Consider the following 17,167-nt stretch of genomic DNA (forward strand, 5'->3'; position numbering starts at 1 on the left):
CTTCCCTCTCTGGCAAGTAGCCTTGATAGCAGTAATGTTAGCTTGATCTGTAGTGCAATTAAAAGTTCTGTCCAGACAGAACCAGTACTGAATTTTTCATGCTGATAAAGTGCTTTTTTGGACTAACCCAGAATTCATTCTTCAAGTCAACTGCATTACCTAGAAGTCTCAGAAAATTGCACTATAGATCTGTCCCAAGACATGGATGCCTGCACAATGCTAAAAATAGACCTAGTCAAAACCAAGGCATTCATTCAGCTGATCAAGTTCACTGTGTGTCCTATCACTTGGCTTTAAGGTACAAAGTTTTATGTGTTGGATGCACAAGGCAAGAAGATTTTCTTCTGCACTCAGGCCACACTACTTAATCCCTGTTCTCCATGGATTTCTTCACAACATACCTAGCAGTTGAATTCCAAGTCTTGCATGAGGGTGTTGCTAGGAGGATGGTGTTAGGCTGGTTCCCAGATGACTGAAGCATGTTGTTCACAGTTGTTAATTTTGTTTACATTAGTCCAAATGGTTTTGCTGTCCTTGCTATACACTTCTGAAAAACTACCACTGTATGAACTGGGACACTCACTATGCTGAAGAATATGTATATGTGCCACCCCAAAATTTCCTTTCGTCGAGTAGGAAGGGACACGGATCCTGTGCAGGCCTGGGTAATGGATCACCAGTTTGGTAGACATGTGATGGCCTACTGCAGAACATGAAAACTTGGTTAGATTAATTGATATTAATGTTTTACTTATAAAAATATAGGTAAGGGACAGTTTTTCATCAGTTATCTCAATTGGCAGGTGCTTCAGAAAGGAATGTATCCTTGAAACATCTATTGACAAGTCTGGATTCTGCCAACACCCTGAAAACCCAGGGAATTGGAGGTAAGTGTACAAATTATGCCTGCAGAATCTATTTTGTGGAGAAAGCCTGTGTGTACAGAGCACACATGTCAATTTCAGTCTACAGAATGAAGATTTTATATGTGCAAATGTTATGAGTACAAGAACTAAAATTGGCTCCATATGTCTCAAGTAAAAAGTGAGAATATACAATATATAAATAGTTCTTATGCACAAGTCAAGTTCTAGAAATTGACTGTCATTTAACACAGTAATCAGTTTCTTTACTTTTTTTTTATACAAAGTGACATTTTTATTTTTAGTACAGAAAATCCAAGTCAGAACTGTACCTGTCTGTTTCAATTGTACCATTAGAGTCCATCTCTGATCTCAACTTAAAAAAAATATAACTGCTGTCCCTCAACATGTAAAGTATTTTTACCAGTAATTCATCAATACATTTCCTATATATTTTTTTTAAAGTACTTTGAACTATAAAAACAGTATCTGGAAAACAGAAGTTAAAATTTAGGACCAAATTTTTCTTTGAAGAACTGTACAAGAAGAATCCCTTTTTTAATTAAAAAAATTGCAAATAAAAGCAAAACTACACAATGTTGGGTAAAACTACAAAATACTTCTTGCTACATAATGAAATGTTAGGAACAGTCACCGAGAAACAGTTCTACTTCAAAAGAACAACTGAAGTACAGTATCTACAAACATGACATACAGTTAAAAAGAGACAAAAACAAACTTTGTGTTAGGAACACAGACTCAGAAGTGCAAAAACAAAAAGGGAACTGATACAATGGAGTTTGGTACAATGGGTACATAAGTCTTGTAACCAAAACTAAACGATTGCTTATTTGTTGACAGTGACAACACTAACAATTATGGTACCTCCCTAAAGGCTTTTAATCAAAGCCCTAAAACTGTGACTGTTCTTATATTAAATAAAAATCTATGTGAATGCTACACACTGAAGTACAATGCTTAAGAATTACCCTGCAAAATTGCACCAACATAAGCTTTCAATATTTACAGTCTCTAAAAGTGACAAACACAGCATGCTAGGCCTAGCTATTGACTCTCCCCATCTCTACTTAATCCAGGCCCAACAACCAAAAAATATTTCTCAACACACATTAAGTTTAGATTGATCAGATATATTATGATGTTTAAATATTCGATCCATGCATAAAAACGAAAAACAGTATCTTTGACAGACAAGCGTTTGTATTTTATAAACAGTGGTCTGCCCTGTAGAGGAGTGCACTTCCTTCTGAGCTCACTCCCAAAATGTACCGTTCACAAAACCCATGTGATTACCCGGTAGTCATGTCAACAGTGTGCTCGGAAATGGTCAGAATTGCAAGGTAGAAGCACACTGCCCACAACCATTTCATTCATATGTAAAAACATCACTCCATTTTGGAGATATGCCTCATTTGGGGGAAAGGAAACAAACTTAAAAAAAAAAAGACATTCAAGTAAACATCAACAACCAAATACTTGGAAAAGGTTTTTGTAAACTTGTCATTCTAAAGGGTTTTTGTTTCGCAGCATCACTAAATTAATCTCTTATGAAAAAGTACACCTACGTTATATCCCATTCTGTTTTGTATAAAAGCACACCATAAAATACAAGTTCTTCTGATAAAGTGATCTCTCTCTTCCAGCACACCTTGTGGATGTTTTTTGTTCAGTGTATCAATCCCCTTCATAAATCAATCATTTATATCTCTATAGAGATAAAAATGGACAGTGTCCATTGGACAAAAAGAAAAGCCAACTGTTAGTTACATCCATAGAAGAGTTTCACGGCAAATATCTATAGCGGGCCAGCTGGAATCCACAGGACTTTATTTTGTTCTTGATCAACAGTTGTCATAATCTGAGTGCAAATGCTTGAAAGGGCTCCTCCCTGGACAATACCTACAAAAATAAAGAACACCTCAATCACACACATCAGGCACTGGAAAAAGCAATTCTTAGCCAGGTATTTTCCTACATAGTATTTATCAACAGACCGTGCATAAATTAACCACTTGGATAAACTGGCAGATACATGAATGTGGGTAAAACAATAACAATGATAAACAGAGCAGAGAGGTTAAGTATTTAATATGCAGATGCTCCTGCTAACCCTTAAAATGACAAAGGAAGGCAGTCAGAGCCCTGGCTATAATCAACTAAGACAACTGTTTTGTTACTGAGTCCTTTGCTTGCTATTTTCAGAGGCAGGTAGCAGAATTTGTTCATTACCCCTAAAGCTGGCCAGAACCCTGTTATATAATAATAAACCCACACTGTTGAGCAAGGGGTGTTCAAGGTTTAATATTTATATAGTAATAGAAACTATAGCTGTAGCAACTAGGAGCTGTTTACAAATATTTAAAATTAATTGTATAGGGCTGAGCTAAATAAAACCACCGTTGCTGCCACCACAAACTTACTGAAAGAACTATGTTGGGTTGTTTGTTTGGTTTTTGTTTTTTTTTTTGGGGGGGGGGGAGGAGAGGAGAAGCAAATTGAGAGAACTATGTTGGGTTGTTTGTTTGGGGTTTTTTTTTTGGGGGGGGGGGGGGAGAGGAGAAGCAAATAGCCATAAATACACCGTGCATAGTGTTCGTAGACATGCCAAACTCAGCGAGGGCGGAATGCCAAGCAGAACATGTTCAAAAGGCAAGGGCCTTCTTGTTGAGAAATCCGTCCTGGAGAGCTCAGTCTCAAGAACTAACAGCCAGAGTTTTGCATCATGGTGCTACCCACTAAAATAAACTTTGCCCACGACTCTAAAGCCATGCAAAATAACTAGAGCAGGCAGTTAGGAACAGGAAATGGGACTTAACCATAATAATAATAATCCCAAAGTTTGGGCCTTTCCTGTATTGACATTATTCTTAATGTCCTGCCTGCTGGTCCTTGCTCTAGCAATTGTTCAGCTGCAACATCAGTAGTGTGTGGGGGGGGAGGGGGAAATCAGTGTAGACAAGGGACAGCAGGCCATGGGAGCTTTAAAACATTAAAGAGTGACTTACATGTCTTAATAGTTGTGCCTGAAAAAGCCTCTGTGACCACAGTTAACGCTAGTCTAGAGTAATAGGAAAAAATAGCAAGAGGCAGACATTTTTTCCTCTTCTGAGCTTAGAATTGAATACCACTTAAACAAAAATGTATTCTAATTGTCGCAGCACACTGTGCCGTATCAACACCAGGAGAATTTGGAAGTAGAATGCACTGACTCAAAAAATGACAGGTCTGTACATGGCAAAAGGGCATTTAAAACGCAATACAGATCAAACCAAGTGTGCAGTCTCTGAACTAAAGATGGCCTGAATGGGCTATTAGCCAAAAAGAGTTGGTTACTGAAGCAGCCCCAGGGTTCAGACCTCTAGGTATTCACACCAGGGAGAAGAAGCTATTGTGTGCAAGATTACATATCGCTCTATGCTTAAACTAAACACTTTTCTCAGAACACTGCCATGTCAGTTAAGCACTGAATCTTAGCTTGGGAATTTTTAGTATGTCAAAAGTATAATTCAGTTTTAACACAGCTGTTTTGGTTCTGTCTCAGTAGCATCCAGGAGCATCAAATTGGGGCACCCAAACTGCTAGGCACCGTACAAGTCCATGCCTCAAAGAACTTACATTTTAAGGCCCCTCATCATGCAATTAGTCTCTGGTCACACATGGTTTGTTACAGGATTGGGCCTCAGTTAAGAAAATATGCAACAAGTGGGTGCAACACCCACACACAAGGAGCAGAGGATAGCATGTGTTTAGTTATGTGCACATTTACAAGGTTCATGGTCACTTCTTTGAAAATGGAGTACTTCTCTTATGTAATAAGCTGGAAAACTGCCATTGTTAATTATTTGAGACTTTTCTCAACATGCAATAGTAATACCTTCTTATGGAGAGACAGACCCGTCCCTAAAGATACAGTATATTGTGTGTGTGTATGTAAAGCCACTTCTGTAAAAAAAAAAAATCGCAGTAGAATTTCTTCTAAATTAAAAGAAACATTAAGGACTACAGCTCTACATAAAGGCTAGGAATTATTATTATTATAAGCACTTCATGCTTTTGTGTAATGTTGGGGCCATTCGCTTCTATGGTACTGAGATTTCAGCCTGACTGTTATGAGTTTATGCAGAAGAGTTTGGTGCACTGAAACGAGCTGAAGTATCCTTTAAGTACTGCAGCACTGTCTCGGGTAAAATATGTTAGAAAACATTCCTCATATGTTCAGGGGCTCATATTATGAGCTATGCCATTAAAACAGACCTCTGATATGATTATGTATAATGGTTCAATTCCAACAACGGTGTACCCGCCTTCTTAAACCCTACTGTAACATGTCATATCAATATGTATTATCCCAAAGCCATTAAATCCCATTATAGCTTTCTTACATTAGAGCGGTGGGGGGCAGTTAGGGGCAGGGGATCTGGGGGCAGTCAGGGAGAAGAGGTGGTTGGATGGGATAAGGATCTGTGGGGGGCAGTCAGGAAGGAAGAGGGGGCGGCGGGGGGCAGTTAGGGGTGGGGGATCCAGAGGTGGTCAGGGGACAGAGAGCAGAAGGAGTGGATGGGGCAGGGGTCCGGTGGGGGGGAGGAGGGGGAAAGGTGTCAGGGGGCGAGAAGCCAGGGGGAGGGTCAGATAGGGTGCGGGAACTAGGCCAATACATCATACTATAGCAGGAATAAAAAAATCTATGCATGTTGTAATGTTATGGCAACAGTCACATCATTCCCATCAATAACACTTACACTTCATGTAGTTTCACCATAATGCTCCCAATACTGGGTCATTTGTGCCACTGTGGGTCATTTTGAGAGGTCATTATAGTATATAGAAGATACTCTAAATACTAAAACCAAACTCCATGTTATAGACCAGAGGTGGGCAAACTACAGCCTGCGGGACTGTTTTGCCCGGCCCCTGAGCACCTGCCCCGGGAGGCTAGCCCCTGGCCCCTCCCCCGCAGCCTCAGCTTACTGCATCGCGGGTGCAATGCTCTGGGCACCGGGGCTGCAAGTTCCTGGGGCAGCACAGCTGCAGAACCTGGCCTAACCTGGTGCTCTATGCTGCGCAGTGCGGCTGTAGCGCCGCCAGCCACCAGTGCTCCAGGCAGCGCAGTAAGGGGGCAGGGAGTGGGGTTGGATAGAGGGCAGGGGAGTTCGGGGGATGGTCAGGGGCCGGGGGTGTGGATAGGGGTGGGGGCGGTCAGAGAGCAGGGAACAGGGGGGTTGAATGGGGGCATGGGTTCCGGGGGCGGTCAGGGAGAAGGGATGGTTGGATGGGGCAGGGGTCCCGGGGGTGGGGTGGGGGGCCGTCAGGAAGGAGAGGAGGGGTTGGATGGGGCGGTGGGGGGCAGTCGGGGCGGGGGTTCTGGGGGCGGTCAGGGAGCGGGAGGGGTGGATGGGGCAGGGGTCCCGGAGGGGCAATCAGGAAGAAGAGGGGGGGTTGGATGGGGTGGTGGGGGGCAATTAGGGGCGGGGGGGTCCAGAGGTGGTCAGGGAACAGAGAGCAGGAGGAGTGGATTGGCAGGGGTATCAGGGGGGAGGGGGAGGTCAGGGGGCGAGAAGCGGGGGGGGGGATCAGATAGGGGGCAGGGACTGAGCCATGCCTGGCTGTTTGGGGAGGCACAGCCTCCCCTAACCGGCCCTCCATACAATTTCTGAAACCCGATGCGGCCCTCAGGCCAAAAAGTTTGTCCACCCCTGTTATAGACTAAGCACCTGTGACTTTTAAAAATATATATCTATATCTATATCTATTCTCTCTTTAAAAAGAATCAGAGCACAAACATGACCAGAACCAAGGGAGAGAAAAAACACAAAAAACCTGCTATGTACTAAAGGCTCTTTTGAAACATAGTTTAAGTGGAACGACCTGCTACTGTATTCTTACTGAAATGATGATTATGGTAAATACTAACCTGTGAAGTACTTGCTATATTCCTGTTCTATTTTTTGAGCTGTCTCAAATTGTTCTTTGGAATGTTTTTGTGTAACTTTGTCCCTCAGAAAGATTGGGTCTTTCTGCTCTCTGTAAGAAAAGAAATAAAACATTTGCTTAACAGTTATTCTTTCAACAGACTCTACCATAACTGTATGTAATTCATCTAACGTCCAAGCCTCAGATTAATTTTCAAGCATACAGAGAGCGCCATCTGGAGATTCAGTGTAATATTACCAGTAATATAAGGTTAAGTGATAGCCAAGGCATATGAATTGCTGTAATAGGAAACACAGCATAACATTAGCAAAAATTCAGTCAGTGAAAGCAAAGAAAAAAACCTCCAACTTTTCCAGTTTTAAGGGATATTTTCAGACGTCTCAGATCATCCTACACTTTGAAAAAACACTTTAATCAAAGCAACATTAAAGAAACTTCTCTATCAAAGGACTTAAAATGTAAATTCATTTATTAAACTTTGCAAATAAACGGAGAATCTCATGATACAAATTGGGAGGGAGGGGTGACAGAGGGGGGAAAACTAGGGACAAGCTGTAAAGTCCTCCTCCAGATCAACATTTTTCCAGCATCAGGAGCATTTAGATGCATGGATTTGTTCAAGCCTATCTCTAGAAAATGCTCTCGTAAGTATGAAACAAAGATCCGACGTTTTCGCTATCATACTTTGGATACTGTAGCAACTGGGCTAGGTACGTACAGAGCCCTAACAAACAGAGGCTCTCCTAGGTATTAGTGAGTAAAGGCGAGTTTCTGTTTGAAATGGTAAAAAGCAGATAAAAGTGGGAGATAGCTTGCCTTTGCAATGCTGAGCTAATACAGCAAGCTAGGCCAGTGTTGGTGTTATTGTAGACACTGTCCTAGTTATTAGGGTGGTTTTCAAAAGCATCTAATTGATCTAGGAGCACAGATCCCTCTGAAAATTAATGAGACCTGTGTTAAGTCACTTAGGTGCTTTTGAAAATCCTACTATTAAACTTTTAATGCCCAGGACAGGTACTCCCAATGGAAACGTGCTAATACACCTAATTTTGATAAGCACTGAGAAATCATGACTTCCTGTGTCAACAGTTCAATCTTTCACAATATTATTATATTTAACTTGGTTTTCTAAAACAGTAGCTGTAAGAGCTATTGGCCAACTTTTCAAGAGAGTGTTCAACAGCAGCAGTTTCTTTATATTTTGAAAATCTGGCCAATAGCTAGTACAGCTTTACAGAGTTTTACTACAGCCGATTCATTTTCTGGTAAAACTTTAGCGCCTAGAAAGTCCACTCAGTCCTACTTCTTGTACAGCCAATTGCTCAGACAAACAAGTTTGATTACATTTGCAGGAGATAATGCTGCCTGCTTCTTGTTTACAATGTCACCTGAAAGTGACAACAGGCACTGTTATAGCCGGTGTTGCAAGATATTTATGTGTCAAATACACTAAAGATTCATATGTCCCTTCATGCTTCAACCACCATTCCAGAGGACACATGTCCATGCTGATGACAGGTTCTGCTAGATAACGATCCAAAGCAGTGAGGACCGATGCATGTTCATTTTCATCACCTGTCAAATCTGCAGTGAAAGTGTTCTTAAAATGAACATGTGCTGAGTCATCATCTGAGACTTCTATAACATGAAATATATGGCAGAATGCAGGCAAAACACCAGAAAACATACCATTCTTCCCCAAGGAGTTCAGTCATAAATTTAATTAATGCATTTTTTTTTTAATGAGAATCATCAGCATGTCCTCTGGAATGGTGGCTGAAGCATGAAGGGGCATACAAACACTTAGCATATCTGCCATGTAAATTCCTTGCAATTTGCCAGCTACAAAAGTGCCATGCGAAAGCCTGTTCTCACTTTCAGATGACATTATAATCAAGAAGCGGGCAGCATTATCTCCTGTAAATGTAAACAAACTTATTTCTCTGAGCGATTGGCAGAACAAGAAGTAGGACTGAGTAGACTTGTAGGCTCTCAAGTTTTACAGTGCTTTGTTTTTGAATGCAGTTATGTAACAAAAAAAATCTACATTTATAAGTTGCACTTTTGCGATAAAGAGATTGCACTACAGTACTTGTATATGGTGAACTGAAAAATACTATTTCTTATTTTACAGTACAAATATTTGTAATAAAAATAATAATATAAAGTGAGCATGGTACACTTCGTATTCTGTGTTTAACTGAAATCAATATATTTGAAAGTGTAGAAAAAACATCCAAAAATATTTAATAAATGGAAATTAGTATTCTATTGTTTAACAGTGCGATTAATCACAATTAATTTTTTAAATCACAATTAATTTTTGGAGTTAATCACATGAGTTAACTGTGATTCATCAACAGCACTACTTAATATGCTTTATATCAAAACATGGTAAGTTACCGAAGTCCCTTCATTTTATCCCTCTGTTGCATGGTGATAAGTCTACCTACCTCACAAGAGAGTTGCAAGACTTAATTGATTCACATTTATAAAGGTTTTCTGAGATACTACAATGAAACGGACTATACAAACTATTATTGTATAACAAAACAAGTGGCCGTAAGCTATATTCCTCACTTACTTGATTTGCTTAGCGTTTTTGTATCGAATGAAGATGACAATAGGGTAGATATGAACACTGTGGAGCCGTTCAATGGCATGAGGAGCAATGTCCAATAGACAATGACAATCCTAAAAACAAATATTTGGGTAGAAAGCATAAGCAAACTTACAAGGATCCTATTAATCCCCCAGTGAAACCACAATAATTCAATGAAATTTCTGCTTTACATTTATATGACAGGCCATTAAGCATATTTTCAACTCCTTTTACACATAAAATATGTTGTGGCAGTAACTACAAAGTGCATTGTATGTAAAGGATTTATCAATCCTTAAGCTGACAAAAATACATAAAACAATAAACCCCATTTTAGAGTACCAAAAAAATCTATTAATAGAACAGGCATTTATTTGAGGATATTTGAGAATCAATTAATCTCAAACCTACTGCGATAAAGGATTTAGGTATTCATTCATTTTTGTCTTTAAGAACAAATAAATAGTCTTTCATATCTCCTAACTAGACCAAATATGCAGCTCTACTCCTTAAGCAGTAAGAGTATATATCTGGTTTGACAGAACACATTTTAATTCTGTTAAAGTCGGTTTAGCGGTTTCTTTCTTGCAGTGTTTATCCACTGGCAAATTTTATGCAATCTGAGCAGTGTCAAAAAACAAAGTATTTACAAATATTTTTAAAAATAAAAAGTTAATTCAAACTATGCAATGCACAGAATTTCTTTTTTTAACTAATATTAAGATGACTTAAAGAATCACTAACACAACCAGTTTCTCTATACCTAGGATTATAAAAGAATCTTTAAATAGCGACACGATGAAACAAGGTAACTGCACTTATATTAAATTACCTTGTTTTTCTCAAGAAGAAAATGCCCTGGGAACAATTCTTTGGTAATCTTTTGAAACAGAACAATATCAGCACTAGTACATTTTTTTTCAGGAAATACAGTATATAATAATTATCTGTAAATTTTACAGTGAACTGGAGAGCAAGAGAAGATACCATAAAGAGACAATCACCTTCTCTGTTATCTCCTTTATTGAAGCTACTGTTGTCACATCAAAATGTCCACTCCTTCGTTTGTAATCTATAAACAAACAGTCTTTCACTCCACGTTCGATGGCTTGTTGGGAAGCTTTCATCACTTCTATTTCAGAGAACAAAAATTGATACTTCGTTCATTTATATTTCTTAACTACAGAACAAGATTTACAGGATAGAATTTCACAGTCTTGCTTTTTCCTCCCCCTCCTAGAATCTTTGTGCTACCCTTTAATCCAGTTGTTAGGCCAGATGATTGTGTTATTTCTACAAGTACAAATAAACGTTACTTGGCAAAACACACAAAATTGCTCTCATTACTTGTACACTTACCAAGGGGACATCTGCAAAATTTTCCAGGAGATTCTTTGACTAGCATGTCCTTCACAGCATCAGGTAATGGTCCTAGAATGAGTACAGGCCTGGGAGAGGTACAATCCACCTTCTGTACACGCTGATAAGCCAGACTCACAGAATCTAAAAAGAGTAACAAAAAAGTCACTTATGCACAATTAAAATGTTTTTTGCAGTATTGTTCAGATAAATAAAGGACACACAACTAATTACAAAAGGTTTGAACATAAATCTTTGGCAATGGACAAAGGGCCTGTAGTCCTGTTATGAGAAGATGGAATTAAAGGATTTAAACCATGCTGGTGGCATAAATGTCAAAAGGCTTTTTTTTTGCCAACCCTGCTCAAAAGGTTAAATTTTAATATTCATACATCAGGGGATGGACTTTTTCCTTTTTAAATTAAGAAACTACAAGCACTAATTTGAGATGATGATCTGGCTTGTTATTTAATGCCTATGTTGGTGCCTGAGGACAATGAGTGTCATAGGACACAGATAATTCTCCAGTGTTTAAATGCAGATCAATCAGAAAACCACACTTCTCTCAGGTGTTTTTTCATAGCCTTAAGAAAACTAAATATAACAAAGGCACTTGCCATCCAAGAAAGGAATGGAGTCTGTACTGATTGTATCAAGAGCCAGTAAATCTTTTCCATCTTTGGAACCACTACGCTTGTGTTTATGTTTTCTTCTAAAGAATGATCTTCGAGCTGCTGCTGACAAAGTCTTAGTGGAGCTGTTTTCATCTTTAGCCTCAGACATACTGTGTCTCCTATAGAACTCCTGGTCCATCCTACAGTGAAATGGATTGAATAATTGTATTCAGGTTAGCACAAACACATAGGGATTTTAAGAGCCATTCTTCACAAAAGAAAAGAAAAATGTATCATCATTAAGGAAAACTTGTCTAGGGCAACTGCCAAATGATCTCAAGCAGCATCAACAGAATATCCATAACCTGAAACTACTATTGATCAACACTGGAAGAATATATCCCATGTATTATATATCTTGAGTCTGATTTTCTGGGCCTTTCTTCAGGGACACTAGAATGTGGGTAAATATAATAGCGCTAGAAAGAGCTTGACAAATTCTGGCTGAGAAATTTGGGGGAGATTTTTAAAGGTAATTAGGCCCCTAATTCCCAGTGAAAGTCAATCTCCCCCTACATAGACAGAATGGAAGGTATCACATTTTTGGTTATAAGATGAGGCACATTGTATTGCTATTATTGTTTCTGCAAACTAAGTGACTAGTTTTGTTTAACATTCCAACACAAAATTACTATCATGCAGTTGTATTTAAAATGGAAGCAAACTTACTGTACACACAGTAGATATCTTTCTGTCTGCAAAATGGGGTCAATTCCTTCTTAATTATCTCACAGGAACAGTGTGAGGATAATTATGTCTATACTGTGCTTTCAAATGTAACAGCTATCCTATGTATTAGCATAGCTTCTATTGTCAAAATTGCTTACAAGTTCTTATGATGAAAGGAGAGAAAGGAAGGGCAGAAATAGCAGTGATCTTAAAACGTGAGATTTGCCTGCTGAGTGATACTGAATGTGACTGCACTAAGCAGCTAAAAATTTAATGGCTGAATAAGGATCATATTCTGCCCTTGATCTTGGTGAATATTTCCCTTTGGTAATAGTGGATTGTTTTGGGTACACAGTCCTCACTTTACACAGATCATAATTCAAAAGCGAGTGGCTCTGTCTAAAAATGAGTTTGACACCCCCAGTTTAGATGATATTTCTGTGTAAAGTCAGTTAGGTTACTGTCTGAATCTTCATTCACAGCACAGTACTGTGTGTCCTTTCCACTTTTAGGAGGTTACTATTAGCAGCACTAAAAATGACTTGACATAACATCTTATTTAATTAGATGTTATTAAAACATGCCACCCCTAAAATAACACTTCTAGGAAACTAATACCTCACAGGAATCACACAGCTTTGAAGACTCAAACCCGGTTCTTTTTTGTTTATAGCTCATCACTCAGGAACTTTAAGAAGCAATTTATCACTGAGGTCACTTACATATATTTGCTGGGAATCTGTCCTCTCTCTAGCTTTTGAGCATTCTCATCCAGCTGCCAAGCCATCCAGCAACCAAAGTTCCCCTGTGGTAGAGTATCATCAACATACAAAATGTCATCCTTCTTAAAGTTTAAATCCTGCTCCACCTCTGCCAGCCGATCATAAAGTGCTCTGCAAAGAGAGACATAAATAGAATCTATAAATGAAGCTCCACCATCTCAAGTGAAGCAAGTCGTGTAGATAGTGAGGAAAATAAATGACTCTCTGCTGGAGTTGGTCTCTAACATTCTAAATGCCCATGTACCCACAGTGAAGTAGGCAGCTACACTTGGGATATAGGTTGCACACTTTCAGCAATTGCAAAGAATCAAGGGCTAGCCGAGATAGGGCATTGTGCTTTGAATTTCCAACATAAGCCGAAATTTGCTGCCTCTCTGACCCCTTGCATACAATGGTCAGCATACTATTCTAGCAGCTTTGTATGGTCCTTTACTTTTAAATTATTTGCAGTTACATGTGATTCTTGCTGGCAAAATAGTTAAGACACTAAGCTATTTAATGGACATGTTAATACCTGATATAGAATCCATCTCCAGGTAACTCTTTAATCTTGTTGAATTCTTCTATTCTGTACTGAGTCTTTACTCTTATATTTTCTCCTGGCTTCAACATTTCAAGGTAGGCTTCCTCAGCTGTTTTATTTCGCATATCAACAGATCCATACTGTAAAATACAGAAAAACCCAAAATTCATGAGGTCTCAGAGCTGATGTTGTATCTTAATAGATTGTAAGATTAGAGTGGAGCCTGAGGAAGCATGTGAAGTGGGAGTTTGGTTCTCCCAATGGCCTGTACGTGTGTAAAAGGAAAACTCACCACAGCACGATACAAACTAGCGTAGGCACCAGTTAAAATATCCAGTACTGAGACAGAGAGTAGAATTTTTAAAAAATCCCTGAAGAAAACGCAGTGGATATACACAAAAAGGGGAAAAGCCACCATATTCCCTTAGCTGTTCCAGACACAAAAGCAGAAAATCACAAGATTCCAAGGAGATCTTATTTAGGATTCCTAGAAAGACCAGGTGGGTGAGGTAGGCCTGATCTACACTACAGTGTTAGGTATGGAAACGTCGTCGCTTAAATTTGGCTCCCGCCGTCAACGCATCTTTACGCTGATTGTACCACCACCTCCCCGAGCAGCAGAGAGTCATGGTTGATGTACTTTGGTCAACGCAGTGTCAGTGTAGACAGTATGTTGCTTATGTCAACTATTATGGCTTTCAGGAGCCATCCCACAATGCGCTGGCTGTATGCGTACATGCATAATCTTGTAGACATGGCTGTAATCTCTTTTATTGCACCAACTTCAGCTGGTGAGAGACAGAAGCTTTCAAGCGAGACACAGAGCTCTTCTTCAGGTCTGGGAAAGGTACTCCCAGAATCACAGCAAAATGAAGGGTGGAACAGATTGTTAGCATAAGTAGTGAGCACATATTATAAGATACTATTCAAGATTGAGTGGCGTTAACACCTCTGCAGTCAGAGGACAAAAAGAGGAGGTTAGTGGGGTACAGATTGTTTTAATAAACCATAAATCCAGTGTTTCTGTTCAGTCCACGATTTTTATTTTAGGATTCCTAGGCAGATCAGGTGGTCTGAATCAAGGTGTAAAACTTAAAAACAAACCCTGCACACCTCCTACATGTGGACGAGTATCCAGGATTAAGCGGGTACAATGGGAACATCTCCCAAAGTACTCACATGGATTCCATCACAGTAGTATCTGGGCAGCTCACAAACAATGTATTTATCCTCCCAACACCCCTGTCTGGTAGGGAAATATACCCATTTCACAGATGGAAAAAACAAGGCACAGAAAGATTAACGGGTTGCCCAAGGTCACAAGGGCACGACCAACCTTCTCTGTTACACGGATCATCCCTTCTTCTTGCTTCCCTCACACTCTTCCCCCCCGCCACCCAAAACGGGGAGAGGGCCTGCAGTTCATAACGGCTATTGTATCCCATCTACAGAGTCTGGGCTCAAGATTTCCCATCTAGAGCCTACTATCCTCTAGAACAGTAATTCTCAACTCCTAGTACATGTACACCAACACTGGTACTTCAGGCTTATGTGTGGTTTGTACTCTAAACTCCCTGTCTTTAGCAAAGATAAGCCTCCGTGTACTGCCAGTGATTGCCAAATATTTAATTGTGAGAGTTATAACCAAGGCCCTGCGCTCTCAGTGGTATATTAGGCCCAAGCTATGGGGAGGGACCCCAAAATCATGGGGTACTCCTTCCCCTCAACAGTCTGTTCCAATCAGCACAGAGTTCTTTGGGCAATTTAGGGTTTTCATACTAATCCAATTTTTTGTATGCTGCTGCAGTTGTTACTCTTGCAGTGTGCTGCAGATTTTTGTACTGACAAGGAGTAAGTGCAGTGTAGGTCACGGGACAGTTTTCGTTCTGGGAAATGGATGATTCTCCTCTGAGAGCAGTCTGAGGTCTTCTCTGTACTGAGAGTTTGTCCTAATTACAGCCATCTGTGTGGCTGTACCACTGCAAACCCCCACTGCAGATAGATGAAACTGTGCTAACTGTGGCTCAAAGCCGTTTACCACGTCTACACTAGGTAAATGGTGGCTGAAAAAGAGGTTAATTGGCTGAAAAAGAGGTTAATTTCTGATAATGGTCATTTCACATTTCCCAACAACTAATTGCCCCACAACACCCTGACCCAGTTGCCACTCCAACCAACAATGGAAAATAAGCACATTTCTGCTAAAATCATCACCTGTGAAATAGTTCCTGTTGGCATTTTATAGAATCATAGAATTATCAGGGTTGGAAGGGACCTCAGGAGGTCATCTAGTCCAACCCCCTCCTCAAAGCAGGACCAATCCCCAGACAGATTTTCACCCCAGTTCCCTAAATGGCACCCTCAAGGATTGAACTCACAATCCTGGGTTTAGCAGGCCAATGCTCAAACCACTGAGCTATCCCTCCCCTCCATTTAAATGCTTATGAGACTGAAGTCTTAACACACCATTGAAATGATGGGGACAATTCACAGATCTCACAGCTATCGTTTCAGACAGACTCAGAGTTCTCATACCATCACTTAGACATTGTTAACGTTTGAGAGGGCTGTCCATTTGCACTAGGTTTTCCAGGGTAACTAACACTGGTGGAAATGAACTGGTCTTAGTGGGGGGAACTTTTGCTGAGTGCCTTTAGCAGAAGCAAGGCCTAACATGAAGTGCAGAAAAGAATGCTTTAAGACAGAAACCTAAAAGAGAACAATGTAGTTCCTATGGGCAACTGCATGTAGCTATCAAACCTGCCAAGGCAGTGCTCTGCTGTAAGGAATCTAGTAGCAACAACCAATTTGTTGGACTGCCATCAGACATGCTCTCAAGTACATGCTTTTTTAAAAATTTGAAACGTTAGAAGGGAATATGTCTTCTATATTTTGTATCTTCACAGTTTACCTCAAGTATCATGTCTCCCGTTACTAGTCCATCAGGTCCTTTTGCTGGGCTGTCATCTTCTACATCAGACACAAATATTCCATGCAGGTTTCCACCACATATCTGGATTCCAAGCTCCACTTGGGATTTTTTAATGACAACATTTCTTGGTTCAGGGGTCCTCTTGTTTGTGTCCACAGGGACCCTTTTGATAGCAATTTGAAAACAGTGTATTAGCTGCTCTCATTTACAGTTCAAGTGCAACTAGTCATCTGAACAAAAGCAGTCTATTTGCCTCCTTATTACATCTCTACAGCATAACTTCAACTTCATGCTTCCTATATTGTTCTCAATTAAGCTAATCTTGTTACTACATTTGTATTTGAAGTGCTTCTCAAATAGGTCTGCAAGAAACAAGAAAATTGTTTTATCTCAAGGCTCCTGTCTATTGAAAAATGTCAGTGCACTCCAGGAAGCACGTTTCATTTTATGTCTTGTCCTCCCCTCACTTTCGGAAAGCAGAAAATGACATGGTCAGACTATTTACCTCATGGAATTCCGGGGACTAGTTGTAGGTGTGGTTTGTTTGGATGGAGGTGTCATTGTTCCTTCATCCTGTTCACTCACAGTATCTATTATGGAATGATTGTCAGGGGTTGCAGCTCCACTGCCTTGAGGAGTGGAATGATTGCTCACTGGTTCTAAGCGAGAACTAAACAGAGAGCAAGAGAGGGTGTAAAACACATTGATAAATGTTAACAGTTCAACAAATACCAAAACTAACTTCAGACATCAAGGAACATTAATCATTCAGATACTGGTTTCCCTGGAATCTCAATCAGGGCTATAATCA

General features: G+C 39.9%; 1 protein-coding gene across 9 annotated transcripts in view; it reads right to left on the bottom strand.

Moving 5' to 3' along the window:
• Positions 1-1,133: 1,133 nt before the first annotated feature.
• Positions 1,134-17,167, bottom strand: part of DLG5 (discs large MAGUK scaffold protein 5) — a 198,346-nt gene continuing 182,312 nt past the window's right edge. For 5 of the 9 annotated variants that reach the window (XM_008173680.4, XM_042856150.2, XM_024110232.3 and 2 more), the window contains 10 exons: positions 16,862-17,026; positions 16,336-16,519; positions 13,416-13,564; positions 12,842-13,012; positions 11,394-11,590; positions 10,777-10,920; positions 10,422-10,549; positions 9,400-9,509; positions 6,796-6,905; positions 1,134-2,783 (listed from right to left, as the gene is read on the bottom strand). In XM_008173680.4, coding sequence (XP_008171902.2) covers positions 2,680-2,783; positions 6,796-6,905; positions 9,400-9,509; positions 10,422-10,549; positions 10,777-10,920; positions 11,394-11,590; positions 12,842-13,012; positions 13,416-13,564; positions 16,336-16,519; positions 16,862-17,026 — 1,462 coding nt within the window. In that variant the 3' untranslated portion in view covers positions 1,134-2,679. The remainder of the gene's footprint in view (positions 2,784-6,795; positions 6,906-9,399; positions 9,510-10,421; positions 10,550-10,776; positions 10,921-11,393; positions 11,591-12,841; positions 13,013-13,415; positions 13,565-16,335; positions 16,520-16,861; positions 17,027-17,167) is intronic. The other 4 variants (XR_010589194.1, XR_010589193.1, XM_024110233.3 and 1 more) reach the window with 3 other exon arrangements.

Source organism: Chrysemys picta, chromosome 7 (assembly GCF_011386835.1).
Source record: "Chrysemys picta bellii isolate R12L10 chromosome 7, ASM1138683v2, whole genome shotgun sequence".
NCBI lineage: Eukaryota > Metazoa > Chordata > Testudines > Emydidae > Chrysemys > Chrysemys picta.